The 26,064-nt window shown below is 58.9% G+C and overlaps 1 protein-coding gene across 1 annotated transcript; it reads left to right on the forward strand.

The window, feature by feature from the left end:
- Positions 1–873: 873 nt before the first annotated feature.
- PRKCG (protein kinase C gamma) lies at positions 874–25,879 on the forward strand. The gene is made up of 18 exons (XM_084905957.1): positions 874–1,162; positions 2,096–2,127; positions 3,598–3,680; positions 8,774–8,885; positions 9,008–9,139; positions 10,833–10,989; positions 12,010–12,144; positions 12,724–12,811; positions 13,137–13,166; positions 16,139–16,291; positions 17,603–17,791; positions 19,211–19,302; positions 19,396–19,458; positions 19,564–19,702; positions 20,055–20,135; positions 22,277–22,384; positions 24,520–24,660; positions 24,904–25,879. The coding sequence occupies exons 1-18, from the start codon at positions 993–995 to the stop codon at positions 25,099–25,101; spliced, it is 2,103 nt and encodes a 700-aa protein (XP_084762083.1). The 5' UTR covers positions 874–992; the 3' UTR covers positions 25,102–25,879.
- The last annotated feature ends 185 nt before the right edge of the window (positions 25,880–26,064 follow it).

Consider the following 26,064-nt stretch of genomic DNA (forward strand, 5'->3'; position numbering starts at 1 on the left):
GGTGTGCAAGAGGCAGCTGGCCGATGTTTCTCTCTCATTGAGGTTTCTAGCTCTCTATCTCTCTCCCTTCCTCTCTGTACAAAATCAATAAAAAATATTAAAAAAAAAAGAAAAAAAGAAGAGGCCCCCTCTCAGCCCAAAAGAAAAGTCCAGACTCGGGGCGGCGCGGAGACCCCGGGCTCCCGTGCGCGCCGCTCGCGGGTCCTCGCCCGGAGCGCAAAGTTTGGGCACGAACCGGAGCGTCACGGCCGGGGGGACACAGACACCGCGATCCGAGGGGGTGCGGGGTCCCGGGAGCCGGGACACAGCGATCGGGGAGCGTCGGGGTCCCGGGGGCGGGGACACAGCGATCGGGGTCCCGAGGGCCGGGACACAGCGATCGGGGGGGCGTCGGGGTCCCGGGGGCCGGGACACAGCGATCGGGGGGCGTCGGGGTTCCGGGGGCCGGAACACAGCGATCGGGGGGCGCGGGGGTCCCGGGGGCCAGGACACAGCGATCCGGGGGCGTCGGGGTTCCGGGGGCCAGGACACAGCGATCGGGGGGGGGGGCGGTGCGGGGTCCCCGGGACCGGAGGGGACAGATGGGGCCGCCCCTCTCTCCAGCCCGGCGGGCGGGGTGCGCGCACGTGTGTTCGCGGAGGAGCCGGGGGAGGGTGTGTGGACGCGGGTCCGACGTGGAGGGAGGGAGGGGGGACGGCTTTAGGCGAAACCCCGCCCCTCGGTCGTCATGGCAACGCCTCCCCCCCGCCCGGGGCTCCCACATTTCAGCAGGTGCCGGCGCCCGAGCTCCCACCGCCGCCGCCGGCCGCGCGCCCCTGCCCCGGGCTCCGCGCCCCGGGGTGCCCGCCGCCCGCCCCGCGCCCGCGCCCCGCGGTGCCTCTCCCCGCTCCCCGCTCCCGGGATCTCCCCGCGGCTCCCCGGCTTCCCCCCGCACCCCGGGGCGCCGGCTCGGGCCCCTCCACCTATCCCCGGTCCCCGCGGCGCTCGGGGCCATGGCGGGCCTGGGCCCCGGCGGGGGCGACGCCGAGGGGGGCCCCCGGCCGCTGTTCTGCAGGAAGGGGGCCCTGAGGCAGAAGGTGGTGCACGAAGTCAAGAGCCACAAGTTCACCGCCCGCTTCTTCAAGCAGCCGACCTTCTGCAGCCACTGCACCGACTTCATCTGGTGAGGGGGCGGGGGCCCGGCCCGGGGCGGAGACCCCCTGACGCAGAGGATCCCCGAGGAGAGGAGCGGGGAAAGAGGGGGCTGCATCCTGGCTCCCGGTCCTAGGCTGGGGGTGGGGGTGGGGTCCAGAAGGAGGAGGGGCTGGGGCTCCTGAGGGAGGAGGCTGGGGGCTTGGGCTCCTGGGTCTGAGGGAGGAGGCTGGGGGCCTGGGCTCCTGGGTCTGAGGGAGGAGGCTGGGGGCCTGGGTTCCTGGGTCTGAGGGAGGAGGGGCTGGGGGCTTGGGCTCCTGGGTCTGAGGGAGGAGGGGCTGGGGGCCTGAGCTCCTGGGTCTGAGGGAGGAGGGGCTGGGGGCTTGGGCTCCTGGGTCTGAGGGAGGAGGCTGGGGGCCTGGGCTCCTGGGTCTGAGGGAGGAGGGTCTGGGGGGTCTGAGGGAGGAGGCTGGGGACCTGGGCTCCTGGGTCTGAGGGAGGAGGGCTGGGGGCCTGGGCTCCTGGGTCCGAGGGAGGAGGGACTGGGAGGTCTGAGGGAGGAGGGCTGGGGGCCTGGGCTCCTGGGTCCGAGGGAGGAGGGACTGGGGGGTCTGAGGGAGGAGGCTAGGGGTCTCGGCTCCTGGGTCTGAGGGAGGAGGGTCTGGGGGGTCTGAGGGAGGAGGCTGGGGGCCTGGGCTCCTGGGTCCGAGGGAGGAGGGGCTGGGGGGTCTGAGGGAGGAGGCTGGGGGCTTGGGCTCCTGGGTCTGAGGGAGGAGGGACTGGGGGGTCTGAGGGAGGAGGCTGGGGGCCAGAAGAAGGTCTGGGTTCTAGAAAGAGGAGGTGGCTGGGGCTTAGATTCCTGGCTCCCGGGGGAGGAGGGTCAGAGGCCGCCTGTGGCTCGCAGATGTGGGGGGGCCCAGGGTGCCCCTTGTCTGCACTGACCTCAGCTCCTTGTCCCTCGCAGGGGCATCGGGAAGCAGGGCCTGCAATGTCAAGGTAAGAGGAGCTGGGACCCGGGCTCTGGGGACCCTCAGGTTGGGGGGCAGGCGGGGGGGGGGCCCCCCTGGCAGCCCAGGCCGCCTGACACACGTGTTCTCTGGTCCCCAGAGAGGCGCGGGGGAGCCGGGGCGGGGGGTGTGGCAGAGGCACAGCCTGTGGCGGGGAGGCAGGGGGTGGGGGGGGCCGCGGAGGTGGTGCTGGGGGCCCCTCCCTTGGCCGGCTCCAGGTGGGGACAGATATTTGGAGAATCTGTTGCCATGGGAACAGGCAGATTGGGAAGGGGAGGGGGGCTGAAGATGCAAAGTCAGAGCCCTACCACCAACACCCCCCGCCCCCCAAAACCAGGCTGCCGTCACCATGGCAACAGGCACGGCGGTCCCGGCAGGGGCAGGCGGGGCGGGGTCAGCCTGGGCGGGTGGGGCCGGTGGGGCCGCAGTTGGAGGGGGGCGGAGAGGGCGGCGAGGGGGGCGGGAGGGAGGGGTGCCAGTCCTGAGAGCACCAGCTGCCAGGCTGGGAACACAGTGAGCCAGGGAGGGGGCGGCCGCGGCGGCGCCCCCAGACTCACTTCTGCCCGAGTTGCTGCTCTCTGCTCGGTCCGGACACGCCTGTGGGTTTCCTCTCCTTCCTCTCCCTTCCCTGCTCCTCATCTCCCTCTGGGATCCTGTTCTCTCCGGGTCTCTGTCTCTCTCCCCCTCTCTCTGTCTCTGCCTCTCCCTGTCTCTTCCTCTCTGTCTCTGTCTCTGCCTCTCCCTCTCTCTGTCTGTCTCTGTCTCTGTCTCTCCCTCTCTGTCTATCTCTGTCTCTCCCTCTCTGTATCTATCTCTGTCTCTGTCCCTCTCCCTGTTCCTGTCTCTGTCTCTCTCTGACTCTCTGTCTCTGTCTCTGCCTCTCCCTCTCTCTGTCTCTGAACCTCTCTCTGTCTCTGTCTCTCTCCCTTTCTCTCCCTCTGTCTCTGTCTCTCCCTCTCTGTCTCTGTCTCTGCCTCTCCCTCTCTCTGTCTGTCTCTGTCTCTCCCTCTCTGTATCTATCTCTGTCTCTGTCCCTCTCCCTGTCCCTGTCTCTGTCTCTCTCTGACTCTCTGTCTCTGTCTCTGCCTCTCCCTCTCCCTCTCCCTCTCTCTGTCTCTGTCCCTCTGTCTCTGTCTCTGTCTCTGTCTCTGTCTCTCCCTCTCTGTCTCTGCCTCTCCTTCTCTCTGTCTCTGTCTCTCTGTCTCTGTGTGTATCCGACAGCCCCTCTGTGCTCTGCCTTTCTCTCTCGGATGCTCCGATTCTCGGTTTCTGCCTGGAATTTCCATCTCCCCGTCTCTCGCCTCCTCTCCGCCTGGGCAGCCGCTCCATGGAGCTCTCTCCCGGGCGGGCAGGGTCGGGGCCTCGCTGGACGGGCTCTTCCCGTCGGGGTCCCTCTCCTCCTGACTCCCCGCCCCCGGGGGTCCCTCCCCATCCCCGTGTCTCTGGTTCTCGCCTGCAGTCTGCAGCTTCGTGGTGCACCGCCGATGCCACGAGTTTGTGACCTTCGAGTGCCCAGGCGCTGGGAAGGGCCCCCAGACGGACGTGAGTGCCACACACCTGGCCCCGCCTCCTCCTCCGCCGCCGCCGCCCTCGCCCCCCAGGCGACCGTCCCACTTTCTCCTGCTATTTTTAAGGCCGGGCGGGGAGGGGGGCCTGAAAGGTAGGGGAGCCAGGCTGGCCCAGATTCCCTGCCCTTGGCCTGGAAAGGGGGAAGCAGAGGGGCCGAGCCGGGCTGGGGACACAGGTGGGGGACAGGGAAGGCAGGGTGAGGAGGTGAAGGATGGCGCTGGGGGGGGGGGGGGGCGGGGAGCCGGTGCTCAGGAGATTTAACAGCAGAGCTGAGGGCAGAGGGAGAGAAATGTGGTGCAGGCCCCAGGATGCTGAGATAAGAAGAGAGAAGCTCAGAGATGCAGGGAAAGATAGAGACTCGGATTGAGAGAGAGAGAGAGAGAGAGAGAGAGAGAGAGAGAGAGAGAGAGAGAGAGAGACAGGAAGGAGGCAGAGGGACGTGGAGAGGCAGACTGAGATGGAGACACTCAGAGAGACGGTATGGGTACGCAGAGCGCGGAGAAGGGAACATGGCGGGGATGGAACACAGCCGAGGCTCAGAGAGCTCCTGCAGGGCACATGCACACACACGTGCACGCACACATATACACATCCCCCCGTGGACGCACACCTGCACACACACGTGCACGCACACATATACACACACCCCCGTGGACGCACACCTACACACACAGGTCCCCACGTGCACAGACACCTGTGTCCACAGATCCCCACATGCACACATGCTGATACACACAGCCTCCATGTGCACACACACCTATATATATACAGTTCTTCATGTGCACACACACCTGCATATACAGATCCCCATGCGCACACACGTGCGTACACAGACCCCCATGTGCGTGCACACACATGCGCACACAGATCCCCATGTGTGCACACACGTGCATACACAGATCCCTCACGTGCATGCACAACTACATATACAGACCCCTCATGTGCATACACACCTGCATATACAGTTCCCCACGTGCACAGACACTTATACACACAGGACTCCATGTGCACACACACTTATACACAGAGGACTCCATGTGCACACACTTATACATACCGGTCCCCAGGTGCACACACACTTATACACACAGTTCCCCATGTGCACACACATTTATACATACAGATCCCCACGTGCACACACTTATACACACATGTCCCCATATGCACACACGCGCGCACACACTTATACACACAGACACATAAGTGTGCACACGTATACATGCATGTACATACATGCACACACTTATACAGATATGTTCCCGTGTGCACACACACTATACACACAAGCTCCCATGTGTACACACACTTATACATAAGGTCCCCACGTGCACACACACATACACACAGGTCCCCACGTGCACACACCTGCATGTACAGGTCCCCGTGTGCATATACACTTCCCCACGTGCACACACCGAGACGCACAGCTCCCCGTGTGCGTGCACCAGGGAGCTCGAGCCTCATGCCCACCCCGTAGGATCGCTTTGCGAAGCAAATGAGTCAAAGCCGTGGGCCGGCCGGCCCGTGGCGGGAGAGGAATGTGAGTGATGTCGCTGTGGAAGTGACTGCGGCTGCCGGCGCAGAGGGTGATGGCGAGGAGGTGGTCCGTCTTCCCTCTGCCTCCATCTGGCGTCGTTTCTCTCCCTCCTGCTTTCAGAAAGGGAGATTTGTGATTGATTTCTCCAGAGAGGGGGAAGGAGAGGGAGGAAGACACACACTGATGCCAGGGGAGACATCCCTCCGTTGCCTCCTGCACGCCCCCTACTGGGGATCCAGCCCACCACTTCCGCCCCTGGGCATGCGTGTGCAGCCACCCCGCTGAGGGCCTTCGCTCCCAGCATCCCCTTCGGCAGGCAGGAATCGAACTAGCACCTTTTCCCTGCTCCGGAATAACTCCCAACCAACGGAGCCACACTGCTCAGGACTCTTCTTAATGCACATATGTACATTTACTGACTTCAGAGAGGAAGGGAGAGGGAGGGAGGAAGAGAGAGAAACATCAGTGATGAGAGAGAATCATTGATTGGCTGCCTCCTGCACACCCCCCCACTGGGACCGAGCCTGCAACCCACACATTGTGCCCTGATTGGGAATTGAACCTTGACCTCCTGGTTCCTAGGTCAACTTGCAACCACTGAGCCACTTCTTACAGAGAGGAAGGGAGAGAGAGGGATAGAGAGCTAGAAACATCAATGAGAGAGAAAGATCGATCAGCTGTCTCCTGCACACCCCCCACCGGGGAGGTGCCTGCAACCAAGGTACATGCCCTTGACCGGAATCGAACCCGGGACCCTTGAGTCTGCAGGCCGACGCTCTATCCACTGAGCCAAACTGGTTTCTGCCGGCAGGGCATCTTAATGTATTCAGTCTCATAAGTAACAAAGGCTTAAGTGCTAAGGGCCTTAAAAGCATGACTTCATTGACACCGAGTGGCCAGATGATGATGATCTCTGAACACATAATCATCTGGCCACTCAGTGTCTATCCTATATAATAAAAGGCTAATAGGCAAATTGTCCCCTCGACCAGGAGTTCGACCAGCAGGCAGGCCGGCCAACCGTCCATGTCCCCTCCCCCTGGCCAGGCTGGCCGGACCCCACCCATGCAGGAATTCATGCACCGAGCCTCTAATATATATATATATATGCACTGAGTGGCCAGATTATTATGCGTTCAGAGATCATCATCATCTGGCCACTCAGTGGCGTCTTCACAAAACCCCTTGCAGGGGGGGAGGGCCTCACTTCCCTGACCCGCCATTTTATTTATTTGTTTGTTTATTTACATATATCTTCATTGACTTCAGAGAAGAAGGGAGAGACAGAAACATCAATGATGAGAGAGAACCACGAATGGCTGCCTCCTGCACACCACCCCCCCTCTCCCCCCCGCCCTGCAACTCCAGCACCTGCCCTTGACCGGAATGGAACCCGGGACCCTTAAGTCCGAAAGGCTGTGTGGCTCTATCCAATGAGCCACACAGCCAAGCCCCCCTCCCAATTCCCCTCCCCCCGCCCCAACCACACACTTTATAGGAAGGAAGCCTGGGTCTCAGAAGGGCCTGGGGCCCACCCAGCTGGGCGGTGGGCAGAGTCAGGACAGCCCTGACTCCTCTCCCTGGAGCCCCGCCCTGTCCCCTCTGCCTGAGCCGCTTTCCCCCTGAGAACAGTCACCGCTTCCAACCCCTGGCCTGCGTGTGCGGCCACCCGGCTGAGGGCCTTCGTTCCCAGCATCCCCTTCGGCAGGCAGCAGCCCTTTGATTCGGGCTCAGCGGAATGTTTTCAGAAGACAGAGCCCCCTCAAAGGGACGGAGGCCCCCTCCCCCCTGCCCTCCTGCCCCCCACGTCTCCTCTGACAGAGGATCCCCTGCCAAAGACAAAGAAGTCCCGGTGCGTCCTGAATTGCCACCCTCCGGTAGCTCCTGCCGTGTGCATACTTTGCAAAAGGAGAACATCAGTCGGCCTGACGCTGCGACCTTGCGGGCGGAGGGATTGTGCTTGGCTGGTGCCCTACATTCTCACCTAATTGGACTCCAGACAGCGAGCAACCCTTCAGGATGTAGATTGTTTATCTCCACTGGGCAGAGCAGGGTCACCGTTGGACGCGGACCTGCCCCAAATCACACACAGCTTGGAAGTTAACGGCCCAGCTGTTCTTATCTGGAGCTGTGTGGGGGCTGCAGTAAAACCACTGATGATGCCCCGGCCGGGGTGGCTCAGTGGGTAGAGCGTCGCCCTGCGGACCCGAAGGTCCCGGGTTTGATTCCGGTCAAGGGCATGTAAGCCTCGGTTGCAGGCTCCTCCCCGGCCCGGGCCCTGGTCCCAGCGCCTGCAGGAGGCAACCGATCGATCGATTGATCGATGTGTTTCTCTCACATTGATGTTTCTCTGTCTTTCCCTCTCTCTTCCACTCTCTCTAAAAATCAATGGAAAGCCCTAGCTGGTTTGGCTCGCTGGCTAGAGCGTCGGCCTGAGGAGTGAAAGGCTCCGGGTTCGATTCCGGACAAGGGCACATGCCCGGGTTGCAGGCTTGATCCCCAGTAGGGGCAGTCCAGGAGGCGGCTGATCAGTGATTCTCTCTCAGCATTGATCTTTCTATCTCTCCCTTCCTCTCTGAAGTCAATAAAAATATATATATTTTTAAAAATCAATGGAAAAATATCCTCGGGTGAGGATTAAAAAAATAATGACAAAATAAATGTTTAAAAATGAAACCACTGACAACCACCACAGCATACAAGGAGTACACTTAACACTCTAGGCTCTGCTGTGTGGTTTATACTTAATCATTGATGTAGGACGCTTGGGGCCTTGCAACTGGTAGGTCAGATTCGCCATCCCACCAAGGGCCCAGGGAAGGCAGATGGTCAGCAGGCAGTGACAGAGACTGACAGTGAACGATCAGGAGCTCATAGTGGACCACAAGCCCTCAAAACACAGCCTGTGTGAGGTGTAGGGGTAGGTGGGATAGGGGAATTTGGAAGCCCCACCTCCTTCAGGCCTAGAAGGTTTGGCTCCGTGGATAGAGCGTCGGCCTGCCGACTGAAGGGTCCTGGGTTCGATTCCGGTCCAGGGCGTATGCCCAGGTTGCGGGCTGGATCCCCAGTGTAGGGCATGTGGGAGGCAGCCAGTCGGTGGGTGGTCCTCTCTCATCATTGATGTCTTTCTCTCTTCCTCTCTGAAATAAGTAAACGTTTATTTTAAAAATCAACAAATAAATGCTGAGGGTTTGGCTCTGTGGACAGAGCGTCGGCCTACTGACTGAAGGGTCCCAGGTTTGATTCCGGTCAAGGGCATGTACCTTGGCTGCGGGCACATCCCCAGTAGGGGGGTGTGCAGGCGGCAGCTGATGGATGTTTCTCTCTCATCGATGTTTCTAGCTCTCTCTCCCTCTCCCTTCCCCTCTGTAAAAAATGCAATAATATCTATATATTAAAATAAGTGCTGAGGAATGAAGGGGAGTGAGGCGGAGCCCCAGCGAGCGGGGGAGAGCCAGGCAGGAGGAAGAGCCCTGGGGGCTGCTCCCGGAGGGTTCGGACCCCCTGACCAGCCCTCCTGTCCCCCCAGGACCCCCGGAACAAGCACAAGTTCCGCCTGCACAGCTACAGCAGCCCCACCTTCTGCGACCACTGCGGCTCCCTGCTGTACGGGCTGGTGCACCAGGGCATGAAGTGCTCCTGTGAGTGAGTCTGCGCGGCCTCCGGCTCTGGGGACCCGCCGGGAGTGGAGGCCGGGGTCCGCGGGGTCCCCGGGGCTGGGCCTGAAGCGCTGCCCCCTGGCTTTGTCCCCCTGCACCCGCAGGCTGCGAGATGAACGTGCACCGGCGCTGTGTGCGCAGCGTGCCCTCGCTGTGCGGCGTGGACCACACGGAGCGCCGCGGCCGCCTGCAGCTGGAGATCCGCGCTCCCACGGCCGACGAGATCCACATCACGGGTGAGGCCCCGCCCCTCGGAGGCCCCGCCCACACCCAGATCCGGAAAGACCACGCCCACATCCAGACCGGAGAAAGGCACCGCCCACATTCAGGCCCCAAAAAACCACCTCCCTCTAGAAAGACCACGCCCGCATACAAAGCCCGGGAAAGGCCACGCCCCTATCCGAGACCACGCCCACTCTCGAGGCCACGCCCAAGCAGGGGTCTTCAAACTACGGCCCGCGGGCCACATGCGGCCCGCAGAGGAGTCTGATCCTGCCCGCCAGGTTTTTTGGGCAGTGAGTGCAGCGGAGGTGTTACAGTAGGAATTAGTAGTTCATATAGTCCGGCCCTCCAGCTCTCTGAGGGACCGTGATCTGGCCCCCACTTTAAAAAGTTTGAGGACCCATGCCAGAGGCTAGCACCAGGAGGCCACACCCCTTCGAGCTGGCCGCCCCATCCCCAGCCTGGCCTCTGGCAACTTTCAGGCCCCCCCCCTTTTATTTTTATTTTATTAAAAAAATATATATTTTATTGATTTTTTACAGAGAGGAAGAGAGAGGGAGAGAGAGTTAGAAACACGGATGAGAGAGAGACATCAACCAGCTGCCTCCTGTACACCCCCTACTGGGAATGTGCCCGGAACCAAGGTACATGCCCTTGACTGGAATCGAACCTGGGACACTTCAGTCCGTAGTAGACCGACGCTCTATCCACTGAGCCAAACCGGCTTCGGCCCCCCTTTTTATTTTTAAATATATTTTATTGATTTTTTACAGAGAGGAGGGGAGAGGGATAGAGAGTTAGAAACATCGACCAGCTGCCTCCTGCACACCCCCTACCGGGGATGTGCCCGCAACCAAGGTACATGCCCTTAACCGGAATCGAACCTGGGAGGACCCTTGAGTCCACTCTATCCACTGAGCAACACCAGTTAGGGCTTTCAGCCCCTTTTAATGGCCACACAAGAAGTCAAGGTCCCTGAGAGGGAGGGGGTGAGAGAGCGGCCAGGTCCTGGCTCCTGGGTCCTAACGAAGGAAGGTCTGATTTCGGGGCAAAGGAAGGGCTCTATGCCCTGTCTTCTGGGTACTGGGGAGCTAGACAGCAAAGACGCCCTGGCCAAGAGAAGGGCGGCTAAAAGAGAGAGAGAGCCGTGGCCAGTTTGGCTCAGTGGATGGAGCATCAGCCTGCGGACTGGAGGGTCCAGGGTTTGGTTCTGGTCAAGGGCATGGACCTTGGTTGCGGGCACATCCCCAGTGGAGGCTGTTGCAGGAGGCAGCTGATCAGTGATTCTCTCTCATCGATGTTTTATTTTTTTTCTTTTTAAAATATATTTTACCGACTTTTTACAGAGAGGAAGAGAGAGGGATAGAGAGTCAGAAAAATCCATCAGCTGCCTCCCACTCACCCCCCACTGGGGATGTGCCCGCAACCAAGATACATGCCCTTGACCGGAATCGAACCTGGGACCTTTCAGTCCGCAGACCGACACTATCCACTGAGCCAAACCGGTTTTGGCTCTCGTTGATGTTTCTAACTCTCTATCCCTTTCCCTTCCTCTCTGTAAAAATCAATAAAATATATTGAGGAGAGAGAGAAAGAGAGAGAGAGAGGCGGCTGAGCGTTTGAAAGTCCCCATGCTGACCGGGGGTGGGCTAGGGGCCTCTTCCTGGGTCTCTAACCCCCTCCCCTCTGCTTCCCCTCCCCGCGCAGTCGGTGAGGCCCGGAACCTCATCCCCATGGACCCCAACGGGCTGTCGGACCCCTACGTGAAGCTGAAGCTCATTCCAGACCCGCGGAACCTGACCAAGCAGAAGACCCGGACGGTGAAGGCCACGCTGAACCCCGTGTGGAACGAGACCTTCGTGTTGTGAGCCTCGGGCGCAGGGGAGGCCGCGAGGGCGGACAGAGGACGATCCGGGGGTCCTGGTGGCTCACAAGCCCCGCCAGGGAGCAGCTGGTGGGAGGGGCTAGGGTGGCGGGAACGCCCAGAAAAGAGCAGAGGAGGGAAGCTAGTGGCTGGGGGAGAGTAATGGAGACGCAGAAGCTGAGAGGCAGACATCTGTGCACTCAATCATCATCAAAGCCCCACGTGAGAGAGAGAGAGACAGAGATGAGGGAGAGCGGAGGAGGAGAGACAGAGAGCCACGGCCTTGGTTGGAGCATCATCGTCCTGATTCGCCAAGGCTGTGGGTTTGATCCCTGGTCAGGACACAAACAATGAAACAACCAATGGCCCTGACCGGTGTGGCTCAGTGGATAGAGCGTCGGCCTGCGGACTGAAGGGTCCCAGGTTCCATTCCGGTCAAGGGCGTGTACCTTGGTTTTGGGCTCATGCCCAGTGAGGGGTGTGCAGGAGGCTGCTGATCGATGTTTCTCTCTCATCGATGTTTCTGACTCTCTATTCCTCTCCCTTCCTCTCTGTAAAAAATAAAATAAAATAAAATTTAAAAATCAATGATATATATGGCTAAAAATAAAAAAGAAGCAACCAATGAATGCATAAATGATCGGAACAAGTCGATATTTCTGTCTTTGTCTTCCTCTCTCCCTAAAATCAATGAGAGAGAGAGATAGAGAAAGAGAGAGGACCCTAGAATGAGACAGGCAGAATAGAGGAGTTTGGGGCAGAGGGGCGGTGTGATGGGTGGCCAGGTGGCCGGGAAAGGCAGAAAGAGGGGGACAGACACCTGTGGGGACAGACCTGGGGGGGCAGGTAGGGAAGGGGCCCAGCCTGAGGGACTCAGAGCGAGCGCTCCGGGTGGGGCCCTGGTGTGGGAGGAGGGAACCGGTGGGAAGACAGGACGCAGACCCCAGCTCTCCGGCTTAGCCTCCTCCCCCGCAGGGGATGGGGGGGTAGCGCGCCCCTCACCCTGCCCCCTCCCCGCAGCAACCTGAAGCCGGGCGACGTGGAGCGCAGGCTCAGCGTGGAGGTGTGGGACTGGGACCGGACCTCGCGCAACGACTTCATGGGCGCCATGTCCTTCGGGGTGTCCGAGCTGCTGAAGGCGCCGGTGGACGGCTGGTGAGGCCGGGGGGCTGCTGGTGAGGCCGGGGGGCGGCTGGGGAGGCCGGGGGGGCGGCTGGGGAGGCCGGGGGAGGGCCTGGGAGGGGGCTGGTGAGGGTCGGGGTGGGCAGCGGGCGTGTCCCCCTCCCTCCCTCTGGGTGGGGGCTCCCTCCCCTCCCACAGGCCAACGCCATTCTCTCTCAGTCCCCTCTCTCCTTCTCGAAAGATGAGACAACCGAAACTGGTGTGGCTCAGTGGATAGAGCTAGAGCGTCAGCCTGCGGACTAAAAGGTCCCGGGTTCGGTTCCCGTCAAGGGCATGTACCTTGGTTGGGGGCACATCCCCAGTAGGGAGTGTGCAGGAGGCAGCTGATGGATGACTCTCTCTCATCGATGTTTCTAACTCTCTATTCCTCTCTCTTCCTCTCTCTCTAAAAAAAAAATCAATAAAATATATTAAAAAAAGAGAAAAGAAAAAAAGAATGTCCAGGCCGCAGGTGCAGGTGACGTCATACTCCACCCGCCAGTTGCGGGAAGGGAGGACCTATCACTGATCTCACCCTCCCTCTCCATCTCTGTGTCTGCCTCTGTGTGTCAGGTACAAGCTGCTGAACCAGGAGGAGGGCGAGTATTACAACGTGCCCGTGGCCGATGCTGACAACTGCAGCCTCCTGCAGAAGTTCGAGGTACCCGGACCCGGCTCCCCCACGGAAAGACACCCCCCTGCCCCCCCTCACCCCTTTCCCAAACGCCTACTGCTCCTGGGACCACAACTCCCAGAAGACCGTGGGGCTCCTTCCTTGGCTTTCCTAAGGGATTCCTGCCTCAAGGTCTGATGGGAATTCGAGTTCCTATTCATCCCTCCGGTTTGGGAGTTTGGGGTGGGGGGATAGAGAGTGGGGGGATAGGGGGGTGGGGAGATAGGGGGGTGGGGGTCCCCACTTCCGGCTTCAGGGCAGTCTCCTACCTCCCTGGGGCTCTGACTCTGGCTTTCTCCCTCCTCCCCCCCAGGCCTGTAACTACCCCCTGGAGCTCTATGAGGTGAGTGGCGCTGGGATCTGGAATGGAGACAGGTTCATTCCTGGCATCTGTGTCTCCCCCCCACCCCGCCCCCCCATAAGATCTGTCTTCATTTCCACACACATACCTGACTCTCAGGTAACTCCCCAAGGCAGAGACACAGTCACAGATATTGTCCTTAGGTCCCAGGATGATGTGCTACAGGGGAGATCAGGGCACCAAAGAGGCACAGACTAACCCAGATTTCTTTGTGTTTTTTTTTTGCGGGGGTGGGGGGAGGATGAGGTAGTCAGGGAGGGCTTCCCTGAGGAGGCGCCACCGGAATTGATCCTGGAGTTTTTCTATCTGTGTATCACGGCGGCCTGGCTCTCCCCAGTCCTTTACTCACTCACTGAACACCCTTTTCTGGAGGTGTCACATAAGCCAAGCCCTGTTCCGCCATCTCCTCTTTCTCAGTGTCGGAGAAAGTTACCGATAGAGAGATTCACCCGCAGAAGGAATATGTCTGATAATGGAGGGCCCCGGGCCCTGGGCACCAGGGAGGTCCTGGAAGTACCCGGCCCTGCCTGGGAGAATCAGAGGAGATTCCCCAGCAAAGGAGAGGGGCACCAGGCTGAAGAAAGAATGCGTTCTCCCTCCCTTATCCTATCTAATAAAAGAGTAATATGCAAATTGACCAGGCCTGCAGGGGAGGGCAGTTAGGGGCAAACAGGCTGGCAGGGGAGCAGTTAGGCATCCATCAGGCTGGCAGAGGAGTGGTTAGGGGGTGATCAGGCTGGCAGGCAGAAGCCGCTAGGGCCAACCAGGAAGGCAGGCAGGTGAGCAGCTGCGAGTCAGCAGTCCTGGATTGTGAGATTGGGCCTACACGGGCAGTCAGACATCCCTCGAGGGGTCCCAGATTGGAGAGGGGGCAGGCTGGGCTGAGGGACTCCTCCCTCCCCCGACCACTGGGTCTCTAGTCCTTTCATAAAACGTTTTGCCGAGCCCCTCGGTGGGTAAGGCACGGCCCCGGTCCCCGGGGATAGAGCGGGGAACAGGAGAGAAAAGCACTCCTTCCCCCACGGGGCTTCACGTGGAGGAAGATGTGGAAGAAAACAAAGGATAACACGTTAGAAAGCAATGGGAGAGCATTAAAGAGGGCGGGGAGTGTCCTAGGAGAAGTGTCTGTGGTTTTAGCCGCAGGAAGCAGAGAGAGAGTGGCAAAGAAGGGAGGGAGGTGAGAGAGTGAGCCATGGAGGAGGAGACCTGAGGAGGTGAGCCTTTCGGGCAGAGGAAACAGCATGCGCAAAGGCCCTGAGGTGGGTGGGGGCGGGTCCGCGGTGTCTGCTGCACACAGCAGGGAGGACAGGCTGGCGGGCGAGGGAGAGAGCAGGAGGTGAAGGCAGAGAGGGAAGGTCGTGGAGGGAGCCTTGTCATTCACTGGAGGGATTTTGGCTTTTATTTATTTATTTTTAATTATTTTATTGATTTTTTTTTTTTTTTATAGAGAGGAAGGGAGAGGGATAGAGAGTTAGAAACATCGATGAGAGAGAATCATCGATTAGCTGCCTCCTGCACACCCCCCCCACTGGGGATGTGCCCACAACCAAGGTACATGCCCTTGACCGGAATCGAACCTGGGACCCTTCCGTCCCCAGGCCGACGCTCTGTCCACTGAGCCAAACCGGTTTCGGCTGGCTTTGGCTTTGAGACAGAGTGAGATGGGATGGCATGGAGGTGGCTGAGATGGTTTCCATTCGAACAAGATGACTGCCTCTGCGTGGAGGCTGGAGGCTGGAGGTGGGAGGGGGGAGGTGAGAGGTGGGAGGCGGCTGGGGGGACCGCACAGGTGGCGCAGAAGGACCAGGGCACAGTGGTGGTGAGGCTGTGCAGACTCCGGGTCTGCTCTGAAGGTTGGAATTGCATTCCTGAGACCGCCCTCCATTCAGCACCCTCTGGCCCCGTGCTGGGTGCTGGGTGCTGGTGGAGGAACAGGAAGGAGGCAGACGTAACCGGCCGCTAATGGACTTTGATTCCTGGCTCTGCTTTTTATCCACCATGTGACTCGGGGCACGTTACTTACCATCTCTGCGCCAGCTTCCATTTCTCTAAAAGGGGGTGGGGTCGGTGCTAACAGGGTTTTCCAGAGGCTTAATGGCATATAGTAAGCTCTCGAAGGGTTATTTCAATAATAAATAAAGCCTCTGGCTCTGGAAAGCCATAGAAAGTTCTTAAGCCAAGCAGGGGGTGAGGGATAATTTTTATTTTCTCTCCATCTCTCCCCACCCTTTTCTTTCTTTCTTTCTTTCTTTCTTTCTTTCTTTCTTTCTCTCTCTCTCTCTCTCTCTCTCTCTCTCTCTCTCTCTCTCTCCCTCTCTCTCTCTCTCCCCCCTCCCTCCCTCCTTCCCTCTCTCTTTTTTTTCTTTCTTAATTGTTTTTATTGATTTCAGAGAGTAGAAGGGAGAGAGAGAGAGAGAGAGAGAGAGAGAGAGAGAGAGAGAGATGGAAACAGCCATGATGAGAGAGAATCACTGATTGGCTGCCTCCTGCACGCCCCCTACTGGACATCAAGCCCGCAACCCAGGCACATGCCCTTGACCGGAATGGAACCCGGGACTCTTCAGTCTTCAGGCAGACACTCTATCCATTGAGCCAAACCTGCTAAGTATCTCCCCACCCTTTTCATTCTTGGGTGCTGTCTCTCTCTCTTTTATTTTTTTAAAAAAATATATTTTTTATTAATTTCAGAGAGAAAGGGAGAGGGTAGGAGAGAGAGAGAAACATCAACTATGAGAGAGAATCATTGATCAGCTGCCTCCTGCACACCCCCTACTGGGGATGGAGCCTGCAACCATGTGCCTTTGACTGGAATGGAACCCAGGACCCTCCAGTCCGCAGGCGGAAGCTCTACCCACTGAGCCACACCGGCCGGGGCTAGATGCTGTCTCTCTGAGGGGCACCCCCTGTCCCCGCGGGGGATCTGACCGCCCGGGGTCTCTCTCTCTGTCTCGCAGCGCGTGCGGATGGGTCCTTCCTCCTCCCCCATCCCCTCCCCCTCCCCCAGCCCCACCGACTCCAAGCGCTGCTTCTTCGGGGCCGGCCCGGGGCGCCTGCACATCTCCGACTTCAGCTTCCTCATGGTCCTGGGAAAAGGCAGCTTCGGGAAGGTCGGATTCCCGGGCCCTGGGGGGGGGGCGGGCAGGGGAGAAGGGGAGGGTGTCTGGAGCGCAGGGCGGTCCCACTTCCAGTCCTCGGCCAGGAATAGGACTGAGTCCCCGAAGAGGGTTGGATGGGGCCCCTCGAGGGAGAGGGGACGCACGAAGATGTGAATTGCAGAGCGTTGGGGATCTTGCTCCGCGGCCTAGGACTTCCGTTTAGCTCAGATAAACTCCATCAAATTTTATTTTTTATTTAAAAAAGATATATGTTATTGATTTTTTTTTAAAAAAATATTTTATTGATTTTGTACAGAGAGGAAGGGAGAGAGAGAGCTAGAAACATCGAGAGAGATAGAGAGCTAGAAACATCAATGAGAGAGAGTCATCGATCAGCTGCCTCTTGCACACCCCCTACTGGGGATATGCCCGCAACCAAGGTACATGCCCTTGACCGGAATCGAACCCAGGTCCCTTTAATCCCCAAGCCGACGCTCTATCCATTGAGCAAACCGGTCTCGGCTGTTATTGATTTTTTACAGAGAGGAAGGGAGAGGGATAGAGAGCTAGAAACATCAACGAGAGAGAAACATCGACGAGCTGCCTCCTGCACACCGCCTACTGGGGATGTGCCCGCAACCAAGGTACATCCCCTTGATCGGAATCGAACCTGGGACCTTTCAGTCCGCAGGCCAATGCTTTATCCACTGAGCCAAACCGGTTTCGGCTTTATTTTGTTTTTTGAATACAGTTTTATTGATTTCAGAGAGGAAGGGGGAGGGAGGGAGAGAGAGAGACATGAATGATGAGAAAGAACTGTGGATCGGCTGCCTCCTGCACGCCCCCTACTGGGGATGGAGCCCGCAACCCGGGCCTGGGCCCTTGCCAGGAATCGAACCTGGGACCCTTCAGTCCACAGGTCAATGGACTATCCACTGAGCCAAACCGTAACAATTAAAAAAATATATATTTTATTGATCTTTTACAGAGAGGAAGGGAGAGAGGAATAGAGAGTTAGAAACATTGATGAGAGAAAAACACCGATCAGCTGCCTCCTACACAGCCCCCACTGGGGATGTGCCCGCAACCAAGGTGCATGCCCCTGACCGGAATTGAACCTGGGACCTCTCAGTCCGCAGGCCAATGCTCCATCCACTGAGCCACACCAGCTAAGGCCATAGCAATTTTTTAAAGGGAAAGATCAGGATTGGTTTCCCTGAGGGAGTCCTTGGCGAAGGCAGGGCACCAGATCCCTTGAGAGGGCAGGGACCTGCACCCCGGGGTGTCCCAGGACCCACCAGGCCTTTGGGCCTCTGCCCGCAGGTGATGCTGGCGGAGCGGAGGGGCTCCGAGGAGCTCTACGCCATCAAGATCCTGAAGAAGGACGTCATTGTGCAGGATGATGACGTGGACTGCACGCTGGTGGAGAAGCGCGTGCTGGCGCTGGGCGGCCGGGGCCCGGGGGGCCGGCCCCACTTCCTCACCCAGCTCCACTCCACCTTCCAGACCCCGGTGAGGAGGGCGGGGCGCGGCTGGCCCCAGAGCCCCACCTCACCCCTCACCCCACCCCCAACCCCAGATGGACCAGGCACCTGCTCCAGGGTCTGAGCTTAAGTCAAGGCCAAAGGCCTTCATGCTCTGAATGGGCGGAGCCAGACGGGTGGGCCCTGTGTGGGCGGGGCCAGTTGGACAATCCTCCCCTAATGGGCATGGTCAGCTATTGTAGATGAGCCTCCCTAATGGGCGTGGCAAGCCAGGTAAGCCTCCCCTAGTGGGCGGGGCCAGCCGGATGATCCTCCCCCAATGGGCGTGGCCAGCTGGATGAACCTCCCTAGTGGGCGGGGCCATCTGGATGGATCCTGTGTAGGTGTGGCCCCAGCGAGCTTGGGCTTGAGTGTTGAGTGGGTGCTTTTGAGTAAAGGACTGTTGAGTGAACGAGTGCCCTCCCCTCCAGGCCTGTCCCCCAACTGCTCTCCCCTGCAGGCCTGGTCCCCCCAACTTCCATCCTCTGCTGGCCTGGTCCCTCCCAAATACCTCCCCTGCTGGAAGTGCACTGACCACCATGGGGCAGCTCCTGCGTTGAGCACCTGCCCCCTGGTGGTCAGTGCGCATCATAGCGACCGGTTGTTCTGCCATTCAGTCGATTTGCGTATTTGCTCTTATTATATAGATCATTACCCGCAGGTGAGGCCTGTACCTGCTGGCTCCTAACAGGTGGCCAGAACTGCTGCATGTGTGTGTGAGTGGGTTTAGGACTCCAGCAAATGGTGGATCCCTTTCTTCTTCTTCTTCTCCTCCTCCTCCTCCTCCTCCTCCTCCTTCTTCTTCCTCCTCTTCCTCTCCCCCCTCCTCCTCCCCCCTCCTTCTCCACTCCTTCTTCTCCCTCCCTCCCTCCTCCTCCTCTCCCCTTCCTCCTCCCCCTTCTCCTCCTCCTCCTCCTTTTTCTCCTTCTCCCCTTCTTTCTCCTCTTCCTCTCCCCCCTCCTCCTCTCCTCCTCCTCCTCCTCCTTCTTCTTCTTGTTCTTGTTGTTGTTCTTCTTCTTCCTCTCCTCCTCCTTCCTCTCCCTCCTCCTCCTCCTCCTCCTCCTCCTCCTCCTCCTGCTCATTCTCCTTCTCCTCCAGTTCTCAAACTTCAGTTCTGAGGGGACGGGACCAGAACACCTGTAGTTCTGAGTATCAGGGCATGGGGCAGGTGGAGATTCTGAGCCGGTCTTGTTAGACTATTTTGGGTCATGGTGGGCGTGGCTAGTTGCTCTGGCTTTCTGATTGGGTGGCCCCCCAGCCTTTCAGCCTGTCTCTGGCGAATAGGAGCTGCCCATTTAGAAAGACAGCTCAGCTCACTGCCAACGCTGGGCGCATAGGCTGGCATGGACCGACTGGTGGGCGTGTCCTGGCCTCTAAGCCCCGCCCCTCACCTCCCCCCTACCCCCAGGACCGCCTGTATTTTGTGATGGAGTATGTCACCGGGGGCGACCTGATGTACCACATCCAGCAGCTGGGCAAGTTTAAGGAGCCCCACGCCGCGTGAGTCCCGGCCAAGGGGAGGGAGGGGGGCAAGAGGGAAGGCTTGGGGGGGGGGCCCAGCCATTGACCTCTGACCCCCACCCCCTCCTCCAGGTTCTACGCGGCAGAGATCGCCATCGGCCTCTTCTTCCTCCACAACCAGGGCATCATCTACCGGTGAGAGCCCCTGGCCTGTCGTGGGGGGGATCCGGGGAGGGGATGCGGACTGAGGGCTCTGGAAGGCCATTCCTGCCCTCCCCGCCCGCCCCGCCCGCCCCGCAGGGACCTGAAGCTGGACAACGTGATGCTGGACGCTGAGGGGCACATCAAGATCACCGACTTCGGCATGTGCAAGGAGAACGTCTTCCCCGGGAACACCACGCGCACCTTCTGCGGGACCCCCGACTACATAGCCCCCGAGGTGACCCCGCCCCCGCCGCCCCGGGCGCTCCCCGAGTCCGCGGGGTGGGAGGGGGGCTGGCTGTCCAGTGTTCAAAATGTGGGGGACCTGCCGAAACCGGTTTGGCTCAGTGGTAGAGCGTCGGTCTGCGGACTGAAAGGTCCCAGGTTCGATTCCGGGCAGGGGCATGTACGTAGGTTGCGGGCACATCCCCGGTGGGGGGTGTGCAGGAGGCAGCTGGTGGATGTTTCTCATCGACGTTTCTAGCTCTCTATCTCTCCCCCTTCCTCTCTGTAAAACATCAATAAAATATATTTTTTAAAAAATGCGGGGGACCTGACCCTGGAGTCTCTCTGCCGCTGTCTCCCCCCAGATCATTGCCTACCAGCCCTACGGGAAGTCTGTCGACTGGTGGTCCTTCGGGGTCCTGCTGTATGAGATGCTGGCGGGACAGGTAAGGAGCCGGGGAGGGACTGACTGGGAGGGGGGCGCCCCCTGTGACAGGACCCAGGAAATCCTGGAAGGGTTAGGCTGTATGTAGTGTTGTGTGAGGCAGGGCTAAGGGGTGGGCGGGGCAGGCCCAGAGGGCGCTGTCCGTGGTGCTGAAGCGCCGTCTTCCCAGGGTGCCGCCCCCTTCAAAGAGCGACCTTTCAAACGCACAAAACAAAATAACAGGATCACACAGGAAATCAATCCTATTGACACAGGATCACCAGTGCTTGGAAAGTTTCATCGAATCCAATCTAACCAACGAAATAAGTCTCATTCCAACAGATACAGTTGCCTAAATATTAAACATTGGGATGTGGATATACACCGAGTGGCCAGATTATTATGATCTCTGGACGCATAATAATCTGGCCATATATTAGAGGCCCTGGAATGTTCATACACCAGGCCTCTAATATGTATTTTTAGAGGCCTGGTGCATGAATCCGTGCATGGGTGGGGTCCGGCCAGCCTGGCCAGGGGGAGGGGACATGGGTGGTTGGCTGGCCTGCCTGCTGGCTGAACTGATCGAGGGGACAATTTGCATATTAGCCTTTTATTATATAGGGTCTACACTGAGTGGCCAGGTTATTATGCATTCAGAGATCATCATCATCTGGCCACTCAGTGTATAGATGATGCTCTATTAATGAACTAAATAGTAATATCTTTTTTTTTTTTAATTCTCACCCAAGGATATTTTTTTCAAATTGATTTCTAGAGAGAGTGGAAGGGAGGCAGGAGGGGAAGAGAGAGAGAGAAACATTGATGTGAGAGAGAAACACATCGATTGGTTGCCTCTTGCACTCTCCCTGCAACCAAGGTGCATGCCCTTGACCTGGAATCGAGTCCATGACCCTTCCATCCATGGGCCTATGCTCTGACCACTGAGCTGAACCTGCCAGGGCCAAATAGTAATATCCTGCAGGAATAGGAAGTAATATCTTGAAATTACTGGGAAGGCCTACCAGTCATTCTGAAGCAGAGGTAACCAATATTTTGAGATATCTGCAACTCTAATGTGATTTAAAAACCCCCCAAAAAACCCAACTTATATATATATATATATCTGTGATTTCTATTTGCAACGAAGCCACCAGGACTGCCGTGTTGCCCACATTCATAATTGAATGGCGTGCTAAATTCCTGTTAGACATTAAAAAAATAAAATAAAGATGCATTTCCCCCCAAGCAAGTTGACGGCCCCCGCCATGGACTAACCCCTCTGTAGGCACCACATTAAGAACCCTTGCCTCCATGTGGCTCTTCCCGACCCCAAAAGACCCGAGACCTCTCACCCAGCCAGCACGCCGGTGCAGCTTGCCTGCGGTGTTCTCTCGCTTCTGTGAAAATGACATATTGCCTCATCAACACTCTGCTGATTTACATAGCAGATACACGGAGCCCGGAGCAGCAAAGAGACAGGAACTCAAAGCATTGGGAGAGGGGTGGGGAGGGGGGAGATAGAGCTTTGGTGGCTTGCTCACATTTCTCCCTAGACCGGTGATCGGCAAACTGCGGCTCTCGAGCCACAGGCGGCTCTTTGGCCCCTTGAGTTTTCAGCAAAGGCCAGCTGAGGAGTACCCTCATTAAGTTAATGAGAATGTACCTACCTGTATAGTTTAAGTTAAAAAAATTTGGCTCTCAGAAGAAATTTCTTTTTAATTTATTTCTTTTTTTATTTTTTATTTTATTGATTTTCCACAGAGAGGAAGGGAGAGAGATAGAGAGCTAGAAATGTTGATGAGAGAGAAACATCGACCAGCTGCCTCTTGCACACCCGCTACTGGGGATGTGTCCGCAACTAATGTACATGCCCTTGACTGGAATAGAATCTGGGACCTTTCAGTCCACAGACCGACACTCTATCCACTGAGCCAAACCGGTTTCGGCTCAGAAGAAATGTCAATCATTGTCCTGTTGATATGTGGCTCTGTCAACTCATGAGTTTGCCGACCACTGGCCTAGAATGTGAGGCGTGTGTGTGTGCGTGTGTGTGTGCGTGCGTGCGTGTGTGTGTTCGTGGTGGGGGTGAAGGTGGGGAGGCTGGGGAGAGAGGTAGTCGGGGAGCCTCTGATTTGCGACCCCTCTCTACCTCCTCTCTAGCCCCCCTTTGACGGCGAGGACGAGGAGGAGCTGTTCCAGGCCATCATGGAACAGACCGTCACCTACCCCAAGTCGCTCTCCCGGGAAGCCGTGGCCATCTGCAAGGGGGTGAGCCCCCCGACTCCCAGATGGTCCCCCCGCACCAGCCGTGCCCCCTGCAGCCGCCCCCGGGGCTGCTGCCCACACGGCCTCCCAAGCATAGTTATCAGAAAGGGGCTCCCGATGCTCAAGCCACTCCCTGCCCACCTGCCGAAACCATTTTTTTTTTTAATTTAAAAAAAAATATACTTTATTGATTTTTTACAGAGAGGAAGGGAGAGGGAGAGAGAGTTAGAAACATCAATGAGAGAGAAACATCGACCAGCTGCCTCTTGCACACCCCTTACTGGGTATGTGCTCGCAACCAATGTACTTGCCCTTGACTGGAATCGAACCCGGGACTCCTCAGTCCGCAGACCGACGCTCTATCCACTGAGCCAAACCGGTTTCGGCCGGAAACCATTTCTCATAACATGGCGGCGGCTTTGTGAGGTCGGCCAACGGCAGCTCACGAGCCACATGCGGCTCTCGGGCTCCTGGAGAGTGGCTCTTCCACAAAACACCACGGCCTGGGCGAGTCTATTTGGGAGACATGGCGTTAGAAGAAGCTTACGTTTATTTTATTTTATTTTTTTTTAAATATATTTTGTTGATTTTGTACAGAGAGGAAGTGAGAGAGATAGAGAGTTAGAAACATCGATGAGAGAGAGTCATCGATCAGCTGCCTCTTGCACACCCCCTACTGGGGATATACCCGCAACTAAGGCACATGCCCTTGACCGGAATCGAACCCGGGTCCCTTCAGTCTCCAAGCCGACGCTCTATCCATTGAGCCAAACCGGTCTCGGCAGAAGAAGCTTACACGTTTAAAACGCGTGGCTCTCCAAAGGATTGTCCGTCGTTGCGCTGTTGATATTCGCCTCTGTGGGCGAATGTGTTTGCCAGCCCCACTGTGAGAATAATTGGCCGCCCACTGCCCCCTCCCTGTCCCTGCCCCTTGTTCCGCCCGCCCCCACTCCCCGGCTGGAGGCAGGGCCAGGTGGCCCGGGGGAGCCTAAGTGGACAGGTGTCCTCCTGTGGCCTCTTGGGCAGGCCATCGATGCCCTCGATAGTTTCGTCTCCTCTTCCGGAGGCAATGCGGGAGGGAGCTCGGAGCCGAGAGCAGCTGTCCACAGGTGTCAGCCCACCTCTGCTCCTGGCTCCTGCCTCCTGCCTCCAGGTCTCTCTGACTATCTCTCTCTCTCTCTCTCTCTCTCTCTCTCTCTCTCTCTCTCTCTCTCTGGGTTTCTGTCTCACCCTCTGCCTCCATGGGGCTCTTCGGTGTCTCTCCCTGTCCTGTCCCCTGTCCTTCGGTATATCCGTCCACCCCTACCATCTCTGTCCTCTCTGTCCTCTCTCTCTCTCTCTCCTTCTTCCCCCCCTCACGCACACACACTCTGCGTCCCGGGCCTTCTCCCTCTGATTTCCCTCCTCCGGGTCATTCTGAGCCTCTGTCTTCCTATGGGGTCCACGTGGTTCCCTCTGAGGGTTTGTCTCCCGGGTCTCTGTCCCCTGCCCACTCTCCTCCATGGCCCGTGTTCTCGGGGTCTCCGCCCTCCCTTCTGGTTCTCCTCCTCTCTCTGGATCTCTATTGCACCCCTTTTTCTTGGGGGGGCCTTCAATCTTTCTATTTTCCTTTCCCTGCCCCCTCTCCCTCTCCCATCCTCACTCTCCCCCTTCTGGGATCCCACCCCCTTTGTCCCACTTCCTCCCATTCGGGGTGTCTGTCTTCCTCTTTTTCTGTCACATGGGGGTGTGTCTTTGTTCCTCTCTCTGGGGGTTTGTCTCTTGGGCCTCTAACCCCTCCCCTCCCTCTGCCCCTCCGCCCCCATCTCTGCTTCTGTCCTTGTCCACTTCCTCTCTCTGGGCTTCTCTGGCCCTCCCACCCGCACGCCCTGATGTCTCCTCCTCCGTCTGCCCTTGGGCCTGCGGGCTTGGATGCCATCTACCCCATTCTCACTGGTCCCCCCTGTCCCTCTTTCTCTCTCCCTTCTACCCCCCCCTCCATTCTGTCCCCCATGCTATTTCTCCATCCTGGGATCTCTATGCGTGTGTCTCTCTGTTCCTCCGTCCTTGTCTCTCTCCCTCTCTTTCTCGTTCTCTGTGTCCCCCGTCCTCCGGGTCTGGGACTTGTCTGTCCGTCCGTCTCTCCGTGTCCCCCACAGTTCCTCACCAAGCACCCCGCCAAACGCCTGGGCTCCGGGCCCGACGGGGAGCCCACCATCCGCGGCCACGGCTTCTTCCGCTGGATCGACTGGGAGCGGCTGGAGAGGCTGGAGATCCCGCCCCCGTTCCGGCCCCGCCCGGTAGGTCCCCGTCCATCCAGAGGCCACACCTTGGTCCCTGGGGCGGGAAACGGGGGGCACCCGGGAGGGAGCCCCAATACCTATATGAGCAGGGGGCGCGGGGTTTCCTCTCTGGAGACCCCAGGGAGGTGCAGGGAGCCCCAGGAGACAGGAGAGGGATCTGGGGGGGACGGAGACAGCCCCCCCCCCCCCCGGGGAGGGGGAAGCGGGCAGAACGAAACGGTCCCTTCCCGGCGCCTCCAGTGCGGCCGCAGCGGCGAGAACTTCGACAAGTTCTTCACGCGCGCGGCGCCCGCGCTGACCCCGCCGGACCGCCTGGTCCTGGCCAGCATCGACCAGGCCGACTTCGAAGGCTTCACCTTCGTGAACCCCGACTTCGTCCACCCGGACACCCGCAGCCCCGTTAGCCCCGTGGCGGCGGCGCCGGTGCCGGTCCTGTAATCCCGCCCTCCGCCGCTAGGTGTCCCCACGGCCCCCTCCGCCGCCGCCGCGCCAGCCTCGGCCCGACCTCCCCCGCCTCCCGAAGCCCCGATCCCAGACCCCCCTCTGCTCCCCAGCCCCCCCCCCGGCCCCTCCGGGCTCCTGGGGCGCTGGGCTGCCCCTCGCAAGCGTCCCTGGCGTCCCCCACGCCACTCAGATGCCGCTGCGCTGAGCCCCAGATTCTGGACTCGGTCCCCCCAGGTTCCAGAACCCCACCCCCACCCCCACCCGCACCCCACGGGGCTCTAGACCCCGACTCGGTAGAATCTCTGCCTCCTTCTCCCTCTTTGTTCTTTTTTCATTCTGGGAAATAGTCTCATGGGGTGGGGGCTGCTCCAGACTCGGGTTCCAGGACAACCCCCCCCCACACCTCCGAGACCCCGCCCCCTGTCCCCCTGCCCCCCAATTCTGGAGTCCATGGGAGGCTGTGCCCCCAGCTCCAGCGCCCTCTCCCACGCCCCGGGGATGCCTGGGGGTGCGGGGAGCCTTTCCCCAGCTGTTCTCCATCAGCTTTCGTTCTAGATTCCCCCCTCCTAACCCAGCCCAGCCCCCCCCCCCCCGTACCCCCTCTTCCTCCCCCCGCCCCCCGCCTGCCAGGTGCATGGCTCCAGCCCTGCTCGGAACCCCGCCCCCACCCCAGCCTGCCACCCTCGGGGACTTCCCCAGCTCCTCTCCTCTCCCCTCTCTGCCGCTCCCATCTGGCCGCAGCTGCCGGAGAATAAATTTGGGATGCTGCTGACGCCCCGAGGTGTCTGGCTGTTTTCTTCTGAGCTGGGAGAGGGAAAGGGGGTGCGGAGATGGGACAAGAGCTGCACTGGGAAGCAAACTGAGAGAATCGGTGGGAGGGGGGGCAGACAGAGGGAAAGGGGCCCTGGCCGGTGTGGCTCCGTGGATGGAGCCTCGGCCTGCAGGCTGAAGGGTCCC

The sequence above is a fragment of the Pipistrellus hanaki genome, assembly GCF_964339955.1.
Source record: "Pipistrellus hanaki genome assembly, chromosome: 15".
Taxonomy (NCBI): domain Eukaryota; kingdom Metazoa; phylum Chordata; class Mammalia; order Chiroptera; family Vespertilionidae; genus Pipistrellus; species Pipistrellus hanaki.

Excerpts from the sequence above, each read along its gene's own strand:
- PRKCG (XM_084905957.1), top strand. The coding sequence starts at position 993 with ATGGCGGGCCTGGGCCCCGGCGGGGGCGACGCCGAGGGGGGCCCCCGG. Across the intron at positions 8,886-9,007 it reads CCAGGGCATGAAGTGCTCCT|GCTGCGAGATGAACGTGCAC; the intron begins GTGAGTGAGTCT and ends CTGCACCCGCAG. Across the intron at positions 20,136-22,276 it reads ATGAGATGCTGGCGGGACAG|CCCCCCTTTGACGGCGAGGA; the intron begins GTAAGGAGCCGG and ends CCTCCTCTCTAG.